The 15,059-nt window shown below is 50.3% G+C and overlaps 1 protein-coding gene across 1 annotated transcript; it reads right to left on the reverse strand.

Moving 5' to 3' along the window:
* Positions 1-96: 96 nt before the first annotated feature.
* PPP1R14B (protein phosphatase 1 regulatory inhibitor subunit 14B) lies at positions 97-14,540 on the reverse strand. Its single transcript, XM_073554601.1, has 4 exons — positions 13,889-14,540; positions 2,485-2,568; positions 2,380-2,412; positions 97-373 (listed from the first exon to the last, which is right to left on the reverse strand). Exons 1-4 carry the CDS (start codon positions 14,090-14,092, stop codon positions 305-307), a joined length of 390 nt encoding a protein of 129 aa, XP_073410702.1. The 5' UTR covers positions 14,093-14,540; the 3' UTR covers positions 97-304.
* Positions 14,541-15,059: the final 519 nt, after the last annotated feature.

A 15,059-nucleotide genomic window follows, 5' to 3' on the forward strand; every position in this document is an offset into this window, starting at 1 on the left:
ATCGGTCTCTCGAGGCAGGAAAGATCAGGTTTGTTGTGAAGGTGAATTACTAGCGAGAGGGAGACAGCCCATGATAAATACGGAGCAGGCAGATCGAACACTTAATTACAGCTTTATTTAGTTAAAAAAAAGATTTCTACAAAATAGTCATATAAAAAAAGGCTCCCCTGCACCCCCATCCTCCCTCGAAGTAGACTGCGAGCAGCCACACACCCTGAGTGCAGGGGCAGCCTGGGACCCTGCGATTCTGCACTTCTACCAGGATGATAGGGAGGTGCCATGTTCCATCGTCTCGGTGCGTCAATCACTTCTTCTGGGGAGTACTCAGCTTCTGCATTCCCTGTATCTTCTCCAGTAATCCAGAAATAAAGGCCTGTTTGATGACAGACTAGAATTAGAATGATCTTCGATTACATGCAAATCACCGATTGGTTTTGGGGGAAAGAAAAAAAAAAATCAATGACACACCGCTTGATCTGTAGACTTTTTTTGGATGGGGGGGGGATATATTGGCGCTATAGAGTATTGTCCAACATAAGCTTCAGACATGGGCCACCCTATAGTCATGGACTCCCACTGTAAATGGCAGATCTTGCATGGTAATTTTTTTATTCTGCATCTCCGAGTCAGAAACTGTTGTAGACTGCATCTTCCCATACAGTGAAATAAAACAATATGTACACATTTACTGGGGCACACATCAGAGTATATATCGGACATACCTAAAAAAGGGGGTGAGAAAAGCGCCTCTGTGGGATATCCATATTTTTAAATGTGCTCTTTGTGCCTGCAGGGCTCCATCAAAATAATGCCTAAATCTGGCAGACACTCTCGTTGGCTTGAGGCCTTTACCCTTTATCAAAATTTCAGCTGGTAGATGATTTAAAGAGTAAGGTTTCTCCTTGGGGAGAGTGACAAGCCAAGCCTGGCATGTCAGAGTGAGGAGACCTATAAGCCATGTATTACTCCTCTGGGAAGTTGAATATGCAAATTGTCTCTTCACAGAAGGAGAGGACTAGATCTCTAGTGCCACCTATGGCTAGGTGAGAGAGGCTTAAGATCTAAGGGTAACATTTCTTCTTGTGGAGAGTGGCAAGCCAAGCCTGGCATGTCAGACAGAGGAGACTTGTAAGCCATGCATGCTGCTCTGGGAAATTAAATATGCAAATCACCTCTTCAGAGGAAGAGGACTAGAACTCTAGCGCCATCTATTGGAAGCAGAGAGTTGGATTCGGACTAAATAAAGTAGTATACTAATCCTGCATTATATGAGATGCACTGGGAAGAGACTGACTACCTCCCAGAGACAAAGCAGGTGAGGGAGGGCAAGGTAATCTCATAGATCGCCTGTATAGTCGACCTATGAGAAATCTGCTTTTAGAAAGATCCCAACAAATCCTGGCAGATCCCTGACCTAGAATAGAGTCTGTTAAAGCTGTGCTAGATTAATGATGCAGTTTGTGATATTTTTGCAGCCAATAGTACCAGAACCACAGGCAGAAGGCAGAGAACGATAAAGCAAAGTGGAAAGCATCCACGCTTATCCTCCGATGTTGCATTAATCCCTTCCTGCTCCATGGCGTATACATCACTTATAGTGTTGGTGCATGGAGCAGGCTCAGGAGCTGCACCCGCTCTACACAGGGCAGACATCCCAAATCCACTAAGGGTGTGTGCACACGCTGCGGATTGTGCTGCAGAATTTTCTGCGCGGATTTGCCTAAATCCGCAGGTCAAAAGACCTGTGGTTTATCTTCATATTTTCTGCGGTTTAGCCTGCGGGTTTCCCCTGCGGTTTGACACCGATCATGGAGCAGGTGCCAAACCGCAGCGGAATCCGCACAAAGAATTGACATGCTGCGGATTTGAAACCGCAGCAAATCCACGCGGAAAATTCTGCACTGTGTGTACTGCGGATTTCATTTTCCATTGATTATAATGGTACTGTACATCGCAGCAGAAACTGCTCCGGATCCGCAGGACCAAATCCGCTGCGGATCCGTAGCAGAATCTGCAGCGTGTGCACACACCCTAACGGTTAACTAGCGCTATCTCTGCTGTGGCCATTCACTGACAGCAGCGGTAAAGTGGCACAATTATGCTCGGATCTCTATTTGTGAACTTATTCATCTCCCCTTTCCCCCGTGTTTCCTTGCCATCTTTGTGCTGCCGTGAAGCCCAGGCACAGGCTGAGCTTCAGGGGAGACCAGCATGCTCCCTACAAGGATGTGTAAAAAAAAAAAAAAACCACAAGCCGTCATATGGCTAAGTGGATGGAAAAAATTTAAAAAGTTATAGAGGGTAAAGAGAGACAATATAGCTGTAAATACCAGTTTTATAAATGTATCACCCAAACACGAAGCGGAGACGTCCACTCACCTCAGTTGGTTTGTAACAGTCATTAAGAAGCTCCTGCAAAGAATGAAGACCGAGATCAGATGTTGCAGGACACGTCGCAGCCATCTCTACAGAACGGCCACTTACCTTCACCCTCTCACCCCTCTGTTCATCAGTTTCCATATCTAATAATTCATCCACATCAATTTCCAGTTCTGGGATTTCTTCTTCCTGTGAAAACAAGACATTTCTAAGACATTTCATATATAAAACCCATAACAAGGAAGCAATGGTCTACGAGGCATATCAGAGCGACTGTCACACATTCCGGAGGTCAAATGTAAAGAAATTCAGAACAAAGGGAGAGGAGGGGGCTGCGAAATTCCATAGAGAAAATATAAGCCGCTCATTGCCAGCGTGAAATACTGATAGGATCACAGCTGGGCACACATGGCCTGATACTACAGCCCTGCCCGCTCATCAGGCTAACTGACACCTTGTGTACTGCTGTCACAGCAGGGGCACCGGGGGAAAGGCCAAAGTCTCCCACCCAGTTAGTTGGGTATCTGCTAATCACAATATAATCCTGAAAATCCATTCTGATGAATTAGCTGCTGGGATGCAGGATTGCAAAATATCATACAGAAGCAATATGGCAAAAAATATCACTGAGGCCGAACTCGATAACGGAACGTCATAATGAACCAAAGGGTGGAAAGATCGTAAATCCATAAAGAAAAATAAGTGCATATGTAAAAGCATTACCTTACCAATCAATTAATGTCACTCAGTGCTCGAGCCTGGTTCACGCGAACCTAAATAGCAGCCATAATGTCCTTTTAATCACCCAAAATAAGTTTTGTAAATGATAGGGTCAGACAAAGAATATAGTGCATGATGGTATCTCTCTGGCACCGATGTCAGTTCTGGCAAAATTCAGCGCTCATTCAAACCCAACGTTATAATCAGTTTTCTCATTATAATGGCCTTCCTCTAACATTTCTCTAGCATATATGGACGAGATAAGGAAATGAACTGTCGGGCCGAGGACTGATGTGTATGACAATCTCTGTACAAAAAAATGTTGGCACCATATAACTGCTACGAATATACAGTAAGAAGATCATATCGAAACGCGCGTTGGGGTAGGAAGCAGGTCTCTCTTGGTCTCATCATTGAGGTAATGTTATTTGACTAGCACTTCATTAAGCTTTGTTAGGCTCAGTAATATGTACATGCACTCAGGCACTTTGCTTTCTCTAAAGCTGGACACATGATTTAGGACACAGCCTTTGTTATTCCAATTGCACTTTGTGGATTTTTAGGACCTTTATATATGTGATCTATGCATTTTCTATGAGTGACATTACTAAAGGCTATACCATTATTTGTATGCTAATATACATGGCCTACATACTGGGGACCATTTGTTGATCTGTTTATGACAGGAGGCATCATTACTTGTGAATTTTGATGATATTTTGACTCTATGATGTAAATAAAATATATGTTTAAACGATACATTCTTTGCCTGTCCATCACTGGGGAGGCGTGTTTTTATACTTATACAGAGGTAGACAAGCTAAACCTACAGTTAAAGGGTTTGTCCAGTGGAAACAAGTTTATCGCTTATTTATACCCTACAACTTGTACAGGACTATGGTTAGTGGAGAGGGTAGGTTGACGCCACCATCCATAGGTGCACAAGTTGCGGTGGCCAAAGTTATCCCCGGCGCGGTGGAGAAAATTGCTCAATGTCAATCAAAGAAGACAGGGGGGGGGGGTTAAGACTGAGGAAAAACAAGCAAGTGGAAATGATTGACCCTGCCATTATGACGACTCCTGGAGTGGACCCTCTGGGCCGTGATACCAACACACCCCGGGCGAGCTGACCTAGTGAGGACCATCCCCTATACAGGGAGCGTCAGGGGTAGGTCCAGGGGCATAAAGTACCACGACTGCTGGAACCAGGTGGCCGGCTCGAAGGAGGAACGATAGGCCGTGTTTAGCAGGGTGAAGAAGGGGATATGCCGGGTACAGGAGTATGTAAAGCATGTGCTCGGGGCTTGCTGGGTACGGAAGTGCATAAGGCGTGTACACGCAAGGTACAGGATGGTGCAGGACGCGAACTGGGAAGCACGCCTGGGTACAAGACAGAGCAGAGCGCATGCTGGGAAGCACGCCTGGATACAAGGTAGTGGACCTGAGTACAGAGAGCCACCATGCAGGCACCAAGCAGCCTAGCAAGGAAGCAAAAGCGATAATCAGTGGCCGCCTACAGGAAGAGGCTGCCTGATATAGGGAATGCGTGCAGGGACATCCGGGTCAGGTCCTCCAGGACCATGGAGACGTCAGAGTCAGTGCGGGAGCAGTCAGAGCTGCAGTTGTGTGCAAGCGCACCGATGGGTCCTGGGACTGGGCGCGCAGCTGCAGAGTCAAGAGCACGCGGCACGTGCACCCTACGAGGCCCCAGCGCCGGCCGCAAGACCGGAAGTGAAGATGTCGGGCGGCATGCACCAGCTTCGGAGGTGAGCGGTGAGAGCGGCATAACAGCCATGATGCACCGAGCAGCAGAACTTAGTTTGAACAGTCATCCTGTGCTGACGAAGTCCCTTTAAACCCGCATGTCCTGTCAATAAATATTTTGGATATCTTTCTCAGCATGTACATGAGATTTCTTAAAATTTTATGTCCTAAACAGGCACTGTAAAACACAGCAGATTTTCCACAATCGAATGCGCTGCAGAAAAGCCAATGTATTTTTTTTGGATTGTGGGAATTTAACGACATTGCACCGAGTCACTGGTCCCTCTGCATCGACCAAGACTTGATGTAACAAGTAACCTTAAGGCGTCCCTATAGCATCCGTGTACAGGGGATTGTCTGTATCACTTATTGTATCGCTCACACCATGCCGGGTCTCATAGCGCACCTATGTCCAACTTGTTTGCGCAGCAGATATAGATTATTTATTGTAGCCTGTTCCGTTCTGTAAAGTGTGGATATGAATGCGATGCCGGTGAGAAAAAGGCTCTACGCTTGCTAAAACATTTACAGCTCGAGAATGCTCAGCTAAGCACATTCACAGCCAGAAAAAATGTGTCCTGAGGAGACTTACACCCCCAAAAATACCCAGTGACACGCAGCATTACTTTCATACACGAGCAATAGACACACCATGTATGACTTGGGCTATACTCCTAAGGATCACAGAGATCCTGACCACAAAGACCGGCACATAGAGCGTATATACCGCTAGTAGTCATAGTCAGGGCTGCACTAAGTGTATGACCAACAGATCTTCCGATGTTGGAGATCACTCCTGCAACCACACGTCACGTGCGGGAAATCTGGCCAGTCTGTGGTATAATTAATTATCTTCCACACTCATACAATTTTCAATTTCTATTTACAGTGGTCTGTATGCTGCGCGCAAAGGAGAAAAAAATTATTAAAAGGCCACAAAAGCGGGGATGTCAAAATCGGAAGACCTATATAATGCAGCACGAGTACTGTCTGTACTTGTGGGGCGGCTGCAATATGCTGAGAGCTTTTATCCTAGACCTGGCCGTCCAACCAAACTGAGCAATCGTGGGAGAAGAGCCTTGGTGAGAGGTAAAGAAGAACCCCAAGATCACTGTGGCTGAGCTCCACAGATGCAGTAGGGAGATGGGAGAAAGTTCCACAACGTCAACTATCACTGCAGCCCTCCACCATTTGGGCCTTTATGGCAGAGTGGCCCGACGGAAGCCTCTCCTCAGTGCCAGACATATGAAAGCTTGCATACAGTTTGCTAAAAAACACATGAAGGACTCCCAGACTATGAGAAATAAGATTCTCTGGTCTGATGAGATGAAGATAGAACTTTTTGGTGATAATTCTAAGCGGTATGTGTGGGGAAAAAAACCAGGCACTGCTCATCACCTGCCCAATACAATCCCAACAGTGAAACGTGGTGGCAGCATCATGCTATGGGGATGTTTTTCAGCTGCAAGGACAGGACGACTGGTTGCAATTGAAGGAAACATGAATGTGGCCAAGTACAGAGATGTCCTGGATGAAAACCTCTTCCAGAGTACTCTGGACCTCAGACTTGGCCGAAGGTTCACCTTCCAACAAGACAAAGACCCTAAGCACACAGCTAAAATAACAAAGCAGTGGCTTCAGAACAACTCTGTGACCATTCTTGACTGTCCCAGCCAGAGCCTTGACCTAAACCCAAATGAGCATCACTAGAGACCTGGAAATGGCTGTCCATCAACATTCACCATCCAACCTCACGGAAGTGGAGAGGATCTGCAAGGAAGAATGGCAGAGGAACCCCAAATCCAGGTGTGAAAAACTTGATGCATCATTCCCAAGAAGACTCATGGCTGTACTAGCTCAAAAGGGTGCTTCTACTCAATACTGAGCAAAGGGTCTGAAAACTTTCCGTAACCACTGTATATGAGTGTCATACTCTCATGGATGTGCAAATTGAATGTAAGGGTTAACAACTTCCTCTCTGCTGCCACTAGACTATATGAGATATGTGTGTATACTGTACACATCCCCACAGGAGGGAATGTTACCATGTACATAGGAGTGCGGATCACACCTACGTAACACAGGCTAATCTGTTTAGATACACTCTGGAGACATTACCACTAATGTATTAGGCAGCTGCGGTAATGATGTCACGTCACACATCCTGCCACATGTTTGTACAGCTCCTATGCAGACCAGCATGCAAACAAAAACCTGTGTGGTCTGATCCTACAGCCATGCATTACTCCGAGACCACGTTCCCACGTGCATCTGCACCGTGCAGCAGGGATGTTGCACCGACATTTACATCTGCGGACACCATTGTGAAGAAGGAGCAGAGGAGCCGCACAAGTCACTCAGTATTGCAAAGAGTTAAATCACTGATGCAGGGTCTCATGGATGACCGTAATACCGCACACATAAACCCTTAGCTCCGCTGAGTGGTCATGAGTTCTTATTGAGGAAAAAATAAGGAAGACCCCACACATGTCCAATGGTCGGTGGGTCTAATATGTATCGGGAGCTTAATGAGACTAACTGCTTTTAGGGTATGTGCACACGGTACGGATTACCCTGCAGATTTTTGCGCACGGATTTGGCTAAATCCGCAGGTCAAATGACCTGCATTTTATCTGCGGATTTTTTGCGGATTTAAATCCGCAGCATGTCAATTCTTTGTGCGGATCCGCAGCGTTTTGACACCTGTTCCATAATAGGAATCCGCAGGTGTCAAAATGCAGGGGAAATCCGCAGGTTATTTGACCTGTGGATTTAGCGAAATCCGCACGGAAAAATCCGCACCGTGTGCACATACTCTGAGACTACAACGTGTGCACATACTCTGAGACTACATTCTTAATAGGGCTCAGTCACTGATCTGTTGACCTGAACTCGTCTCGTATATGCCTATGAAGTCGTGACGTTCAAGTCAGGAGACTTACCTGCCACCGGTCCGGATATTACGGTCTGTACTCTGGCGTGACAGTTACCAAGTCTTCTAGGCTCTGGGGGGCACAATGGCCCGAGTTGTACAGTCATTGCGGCTCCCCCCATTGGGCACAGCTTTACTAGGGTAGACTGGGGCTATATATTCAGGAATGTTAGGGTTAAATCAGACAGCGTTTAGAATGAGTCACGCTGTGCCCCACACCACAGTATGAAGAAATCACTGTAATTTCCACTACTCCACACACAAGAGATGGGTGGGACGACATAGACCTCTTAGTATGAGCAAGGATCTGACATGGGATGAATGGAGACCCTCCCACAAAGTGATATTGTACTGGATATAATGGCACCTCTGTGCGGAGCGTCTACAGTCGCCGGTCGGCCGTGTACATACCACAGGCTGCCAGAAATAGCCGGGGGGGTTATTGCTGCCATATGTAGGATTGAACCATCCCTTTAGCTTAGGCCGGTGTTCTATGTCCGTTTGGGGAGCATTAAAACCAAAATAAATTGTTCCGTTACAGGGCGCTTTCTTTTGAATAGGCTTTTAGGTTTCCTAAAAAAACAAAAACAAAAGACATCCGTTCTGTTTGCAGTTTGTTTTTGTTTTTTTACTATGGGAAGTGGATAGATCATTTTTTTCAACATGAACACCTATGGGATACGGATCAGACATTGGTTTTATCAATCAATGAACATATCAGAGTTTTTCCTCAGCACTGCACATGCTCAGCGGTGACAGAGAACCTCTAGGATAAACAGTAACAAATGTTTACTAACAAATACATACCTTTCTGGTGAATGGATACATATAAGCTTTGTTTTCAGTTTAGTATCTGAGTGTATCCTTTTTTTTTTTTACATCTGTTTTTTTTTCCTACTGGATTTGTCAACAATTAAGAATTAACCCTCCGTCAGGAACAATGGATCTGACAGGCACAGCTCTTCTACTTTCATTTCTCCCTTCTCACCAGATTTTCAGGAAACCCCCTCCCTCTAGATAGTCTCCTGGCTCTAGCTGCTGTGTGAAACCTGATACCACAGTTGGTCTGCAGAGCTTCAGGAAGGAAGATATAGCTGTGCTGTGCTGAGCTGAGCTCAGGCTCATTGGTCCCGAACACATCACACTTTATAAGGTTGGTATGTAATGTTTTTAGTCATTACTATTGTTTATTTAGCTTGTTTTATGAATGGATAGAGAAAGGTTTGTGGATATTTCATATAAATAAGGCAGATTTCTTACAAATGAAAGTGTACTTCTCAGGAGTTTTGAAATTCGTATATATCAAAGTTATTACTTTTATGTTGAGTAAATGGGTTTGTTTTGCACCTGATAATGTGTAGTCTCTTTTATTACATCCCTATGAAGGTCCCTGATCACTTTTAGATCACTGAAATTGAGAAAATTAGATATTCTAGGCACTTTTCTAGCCTGCACTTGACAGGCACATTGTTCCATTACGAGTTAGTGCGAATATTGTTCCTGACGGAGGGTTAAAGGATGATTTAATTAAAAATCAATCAATTCAGGAATGGCCATGCAAACAATTCTCTCAAGAAATATAATGCCGGTGTCACCGGATAGAGGAATGCACATCCTGATTTATGGCCCATCCCGCCCACAATCTACGGACTGACAGATCCAGGGAGGATTACAGGATCCCCATCCCGGGAAGGATGAGGTCACTTCCACAGCTAGTGGTGACGATTCCAATGAGAGCATGATATTAGGGAATTGCCATGTGAGCGATGGCGAGACGTCATTATAAAATCGCTGAAAGGTTTTATGATTTCCTAATGATGTTATAATGTAGGGCAGATTATTCCCCTAATTATCCTGAGCTCGTTTCATGCCCACATGATGCCACCCCTCCTCAATGTCTTCCGATTTATGGCAGACACATGCGGATGACAGGTATCACCAGCTGTTCCTAGGACTCAGGGCAGCATCAGGGGGCGCTGCCAGCTCATACCATGGGAATAGATTACAGTCCAGGCCAGAGGGCATATTAATTAGACACCGATGCCCACCCAGGCTGCCAGCTCAGCTCTTCTATTGTCCTAGGTGATGGCAGTGATAATCTCATTGACTGTGCAGCACAGAATTAGCAATCTCATTACTGGGATTTGTCTGCTTGCTGTCAGTGCCCTCTATGGGCCTTGCCCTAACCTGGCAGTACCCGTGTGGGAGTCTGTACCCTCACTTGGCAGTGTACCCTGTGGGTGGTACAAGTGCCCCTACTGATGTATGTGCTTTCACATTGCAGTGCCCCCTATGGGTGACATGTGTGCCCTCACCTGGCAGTGCCCCTATGGGTGACATGTGTGCCCTCACCTGGCAGTGCCCCTATGGGTGACATGTGTGCCCTCACCTGGCAGTGCCCCTATGGGTGACATGTGTGCCCTCACCTGGCAGTGCCCCTTATAGGTGACATGTGTGCCCTCACCTGGCAGTGCCCCTGTGGGTGAGATGTGTGCCCTCACCTGGCAGTGCCCCTGTGGGTGACATGTGTGCCCTCACCTGGCAGTGCCCCTATGGGTGACATGTGTGCCCTCACCTGGCAGTGCCCCTTATAGGTGACATGTGTGCCCTCACCTGGCAGTGCCCCTGTGGGTGACATGTGTGCCCTCACCTGGCAGTGCCCCTGTGGGTGACATGTGTGCCCTCACCTGGCAGTGCCCCTGTGGGTGACATGTGTGCCCTCACCTGGCAGTGCCCCTATGGGTGACATGTGTGCCCTCACCTGGCAGTGCCCCTATGGGTGACATGTGTGCCCTCACCTGGCAGTGCCCCTTATAGGTGACATGAGTGCCCTCACCTGGCAGTGCCCCTGTGGGTGACATGTGTGCCCTCACCTGGCAGTGCCCCCTATAGGTGACATGTGTGCCCTCACCTGGCAGTGCCCCTATAGGTGACATGTGTGCCCTCACCTGGCAGTGCCCCTATGGGTGACATGTGTGCCCTCACCTGGCAGTGCCCCTATGGGTGACATGTGTGCCCTCACCTGGCAGTGCCCCTATGGGTGACATGTGTGCCCTCACCTGGCAGTGCCCCTTATAGGTGACATGTGTGCCCTCACCTGGCAGTGCCCCTGTGGGTGAGATGTGTGCCCTCACCTGGCAGTGCCCCTGTGGGTGACATGTGTGCCCTCACCTGGCAGTGCCCCTATGGGTGACATGTGTGCCCTCACCTGGCAGTGCCCCTATGGGTGACATGTGTGCCCTCACCTGGCAGTGCCCCTTATAGGTGACATGTGTTCCCTCACCTGGCAGTGCCCCTTATAGGTGACATGTGTGCCCTCACCTGGCAGTGCCCCCTATAGGTGACATGTGTGCCCTCACCTGGCAGTGCCCCCTATAGGTGACATGTGTGCCCTCACCTGGCAGTGCTCCCTATAGGTGACATGTGTGCCCTCACCTGGCAGTGCCCCTATAGGTGACATGTGTGCCCTCACCTGGCAGTGCCCCTATAGGTGACATGTGTGCCCTCACCTGGCAGTGCCCCTATAGGTGACATGTGTGCCCTCACCTGGCAGTGCCCCTATAGGTGACATGTGTGCCCTCACCTGGCAGTGCCCCTATAGGTGACATGTGTGCCCTCACCTGGCAGTGCCCCCTGTGGGTGACATGTGTGCCCTCACCTGGCAGTGCCCCTTATAGGTGACATGTGTGCCCTCACCTGGCAGTGCCCCTATAGGTGACATGTGTGCCCTCACCTGGCAGTGCCCCCTGTGGGTGACATGTGTGCCCTCACCTGGCAGTGCCCCCTGTGGGTGGTATGTGTGCCCTCACCTGGCAGTGCCCCTATAGGTGACATGTGTGCCCTCACCTGGCAGTGCCCCCTGTGGGTGACATGTGTGCCCTCACCTGGCAGTGCCCCTATAGGTGACATGTGTGCCCTCACCTGGCAGTGCCCCCTGTGGGTGGTATGTGTGCCCTCACCTGGCAGTGCCCCTGTGGGTGACATGTGTGCCCTCACCTGGCAGTGCCCCCTATAGGTGACATGTGTGCCCTCACCTGGCAGTGCCCCTATAGGTGACATGTGTGCCCTCACCTGGCAGTGCCCCTATGGGTGACATGTGTGCCCTCACCTGGCAGTGCCCCTATGGGTGACATGTGTGCCCTCACCTGGCAGTGCCCCTATGGGTGACATGTGTGCCCTCACCTGGCAGTGCCCCTTATAGGTGACATGTGTGCCCTCACCTGGCAGTGCCCCTGTGGGTGAGATGTGTGCCCTCACCTGGCAGTGCCCCTGTGGGTGACATGTGTGCCCTCACCTGGCAGTGCCCCTATGGGTGACATGTGTGCCCTCACCTGGCAGTGCCCCTATGGGTGACGTGTGCCCTCACCTGGCAGTGCCCCTTATAGGTGACATGTGTGCCCTCACCTGGCAGTGCCCCTTATAGGTGACATGTGTGCCCTCACCTGGCAGTGCCCCCTATAGGTGACATGTGTGCCCTCACCTGGCAGTGCTCCCTATAGGTGACATGTGTGCCCTCACCTGGCAGTGCCCCTATAGGTGACATGTGTGCCCTCACCTGGCAGTGCCCCTATAGGTGACATGTGTGCCCTCACCTGGCAGTGCCCCTATAGGTGACATGTGTGCCCTCACCTGGCAGTGCCCCCAGTGGGTGACATGTGTGCCCTCACCTGGCAGTGCCCCTTATAGGTGACATGTGTGCCCTCACCTGGCAGTGCCCCTATAGGTGACATGTGTGCCCTCACATGGCAGTGCCCCCTGTGGGTGACATGTGTGCCCTCACCTGGCAGTGCCCCCTGTGGGTGGTATGTGTGCCCTCACCTGGCAGTGCCCCTATAGGTGACATGTGTGCCCTCACCTGGCAGTGCCCCCTGTGGGTGACATGTGTGCCCTCACCTGGCAGTGCCCCTATAGGTGACATGTGTGCCCTCACCTGGCAGTGCCCCTATAGGTGACATGTGTGCCCTCACCTGGCAGTGCCCCCTGTGGGTGGTATGTGTGCCCTCACCTGGCAGTGCCCCCTATAGGTGACATGTGTGCCCTCACCTGGCAGTGCTCCCAATAGGTGACATGTGTGCCCTCACCTGGTAGTGCCCCTATAGGTGACATGTGTGCCCTCACCTGGCAGTGCCCCTATAGGTGACATGTGTGCCCTCACCTGGCAGTGCCCCTATAGGTGACATGTGTGCCCTCACCTGGCAGTGCCCCCTGTGGGTGACATGTGTGCCCTCACCTGGCAGTGCCCCCTGTGGGTGGTATGTGTGCCCTCACCTGGCAGTGCCCCTATAGGTGACATGTGTGCCCTCACCTGGCAGTGCCCCCTGTGGGTGACATGTGTGCCCTCACCTGGCAGTGCCCCTATAGGTGACATGTGTGCCCTCACCTGGCAGTGCCCCTATAGGTGACATGTGTGCCCTCACCTGGCAGTGCCCCCTGTGGGTGGTATGTGTGCCCTCACCTGGCAGTGCCCCCTATAGGTGACATGTGTGCCCTCACCTGGCAGTGCTCCCAATAGGTGACATGTGTGCCCTCACCTGGTAGTGCCCCTATAGGTGACATGTGTGCCCTCACCTGGCAGTGCCCCTATAGGTGACATGTGTGCCCTCACCTGGCAGTGCCCCTATAGGTGACATGTGTGCCCTCACCTGGCAGTGCCCCCTGTGGGTGACATGTGTGCCCTCACCTGGCAGTGCCCCCTGTGGGTGGTATGTGTGCCCTCACCTGGCAGTGCCCCTATAGGTGACATGTGTGCCCTCACCTGGCAGTGCCCCCTGTGGGTGACATGTGTGCCCTCACCTGGCAGTGCCCCTATAGGTGACATGTGTGCCCTCACCTGGCAGTGCCCCTATAGGTGACATGTGTGCCCTCACCTGGCAGTGCCCCTATAGGTGACATGTGTGCCCTCACCTGGCAGTGCCCCTATAGGTGACATGTGTGCCCTCACCTGGCAGTGCCCCCTGTGGGTGGTATGTGTGCCCTCACCTGGCAGTGCCCCCTGTGGGTGGTATGTGTGCCCTCACCTGGCAGTGCCCCCTGTGGGTGGTATGTGTGCCCTCACCTGGCAGTGCCCCCTGTGGGTGGTATGTGTGCCCTCACCTGGCAGTCGTACAGCACCACCAGCTGCTCCAGGATCCACTCCTCCAGCCGCAGCCTCTTCCTCAGCTCCTTGCGGTCATACTTGACTGTCACTTTCCCCGGGTGCCGTCTCTCCGGCTGCTCCGCCGTCTCTCCCGGGGATTGGAAGTACACCCGGGGGGAGGTGGGATGCGGCCCGGAGCCGGGGCTGCTGAGCGCGGCCATGGGAGAAGGGACAGCTCAGGGGGAACGGGGGGCAATTGACAGCCGGACGAACAAAGACAGGCAAAAAGTGACAGTCACTGGGAGAAGAGACTGCTGACAGCCGGGGCACTCACTGAGACCCCCGACACCAGTCCATAACGTGGGGCAGTCAGCAGACAATGAAGACTGTCACAAGTGTCTCTTCCTGCAGCTCCAGCTCTCACACTGAGGCGCTCTCCTCCATGCCGTGTCCGGTGCTGTCTCTTCCCACGTGGAGTCCTCCCGTGCCCGGCTGCAGTCTCTTCCCTTCTTCCTGTCCGTCTCTTTATCTCCTTTGTTTCTGCCCGTCTCTCCCAGTTCCTCCCTCTCCCGCCTCGTACAGAGCCGTCCCCTCCTCCTGGGCTGACTCGGCAGTCGCAGCTGTCCCGGGTGCTCCTCACTCCAGCTGTCCCTTTCTTGGGAGACAGTTTCCTGTGTCCTCTCACATGGCTGCAACCGGCGCACCCGGGGGAGGAGGAGGACAGTGCCATGTCTCATGGCGTGAGGAGGGTTCATGTGTGATGTGTGATGTCAGTGTGTGATGTCAGTGTATGATGTGTGATGTCAGTGTATGATGTGTGATGTCAGTGTATGATGTGTGATGTCAGTGTGTGATGTGTGATGTCAGTGTATAATGTGTGATGTCAGTGTGTGATGTCAGTGTATAATGTGTGATGTCAGTGTATGATGTGTGATGTCAGTGTATGATGTGTGATGTCAGTGTGTGATGTGTGATGTCAGTGTGTGATGTCAGTGTATAATGTGTGATGTCAGTGTATGATGTGTGATGTCAGTGTATAATGTGTGATGTCAGTGTATGATGTGTGATGTCAGTGTATGATGTGTGATGTCAGTAAGTGATGTCAGTGTATGATGTGTGATGTCAGTGTGTGATGTGTGATGTCAGTGTATAATGTGTGATGTCAGTGTATGATGTGTGATGTCAGTG

The sequence above is a fragment of the Dendrobates tinctorius genome, unplaced genomic scaffold (genome assembly GCF_039654945.1).
Source record: "Dendrobates tinctorius isolate UK_male_01 unplaced genomic scaffold, ASM3965494v1 ptg000211l, whole genome shotgun sequence".
NCBI lineage: Eukaryota > Metazoa > Chordata > Amphibia > Anura > Dendrobatidae > Dendrobates > Dendrobates tinctorius.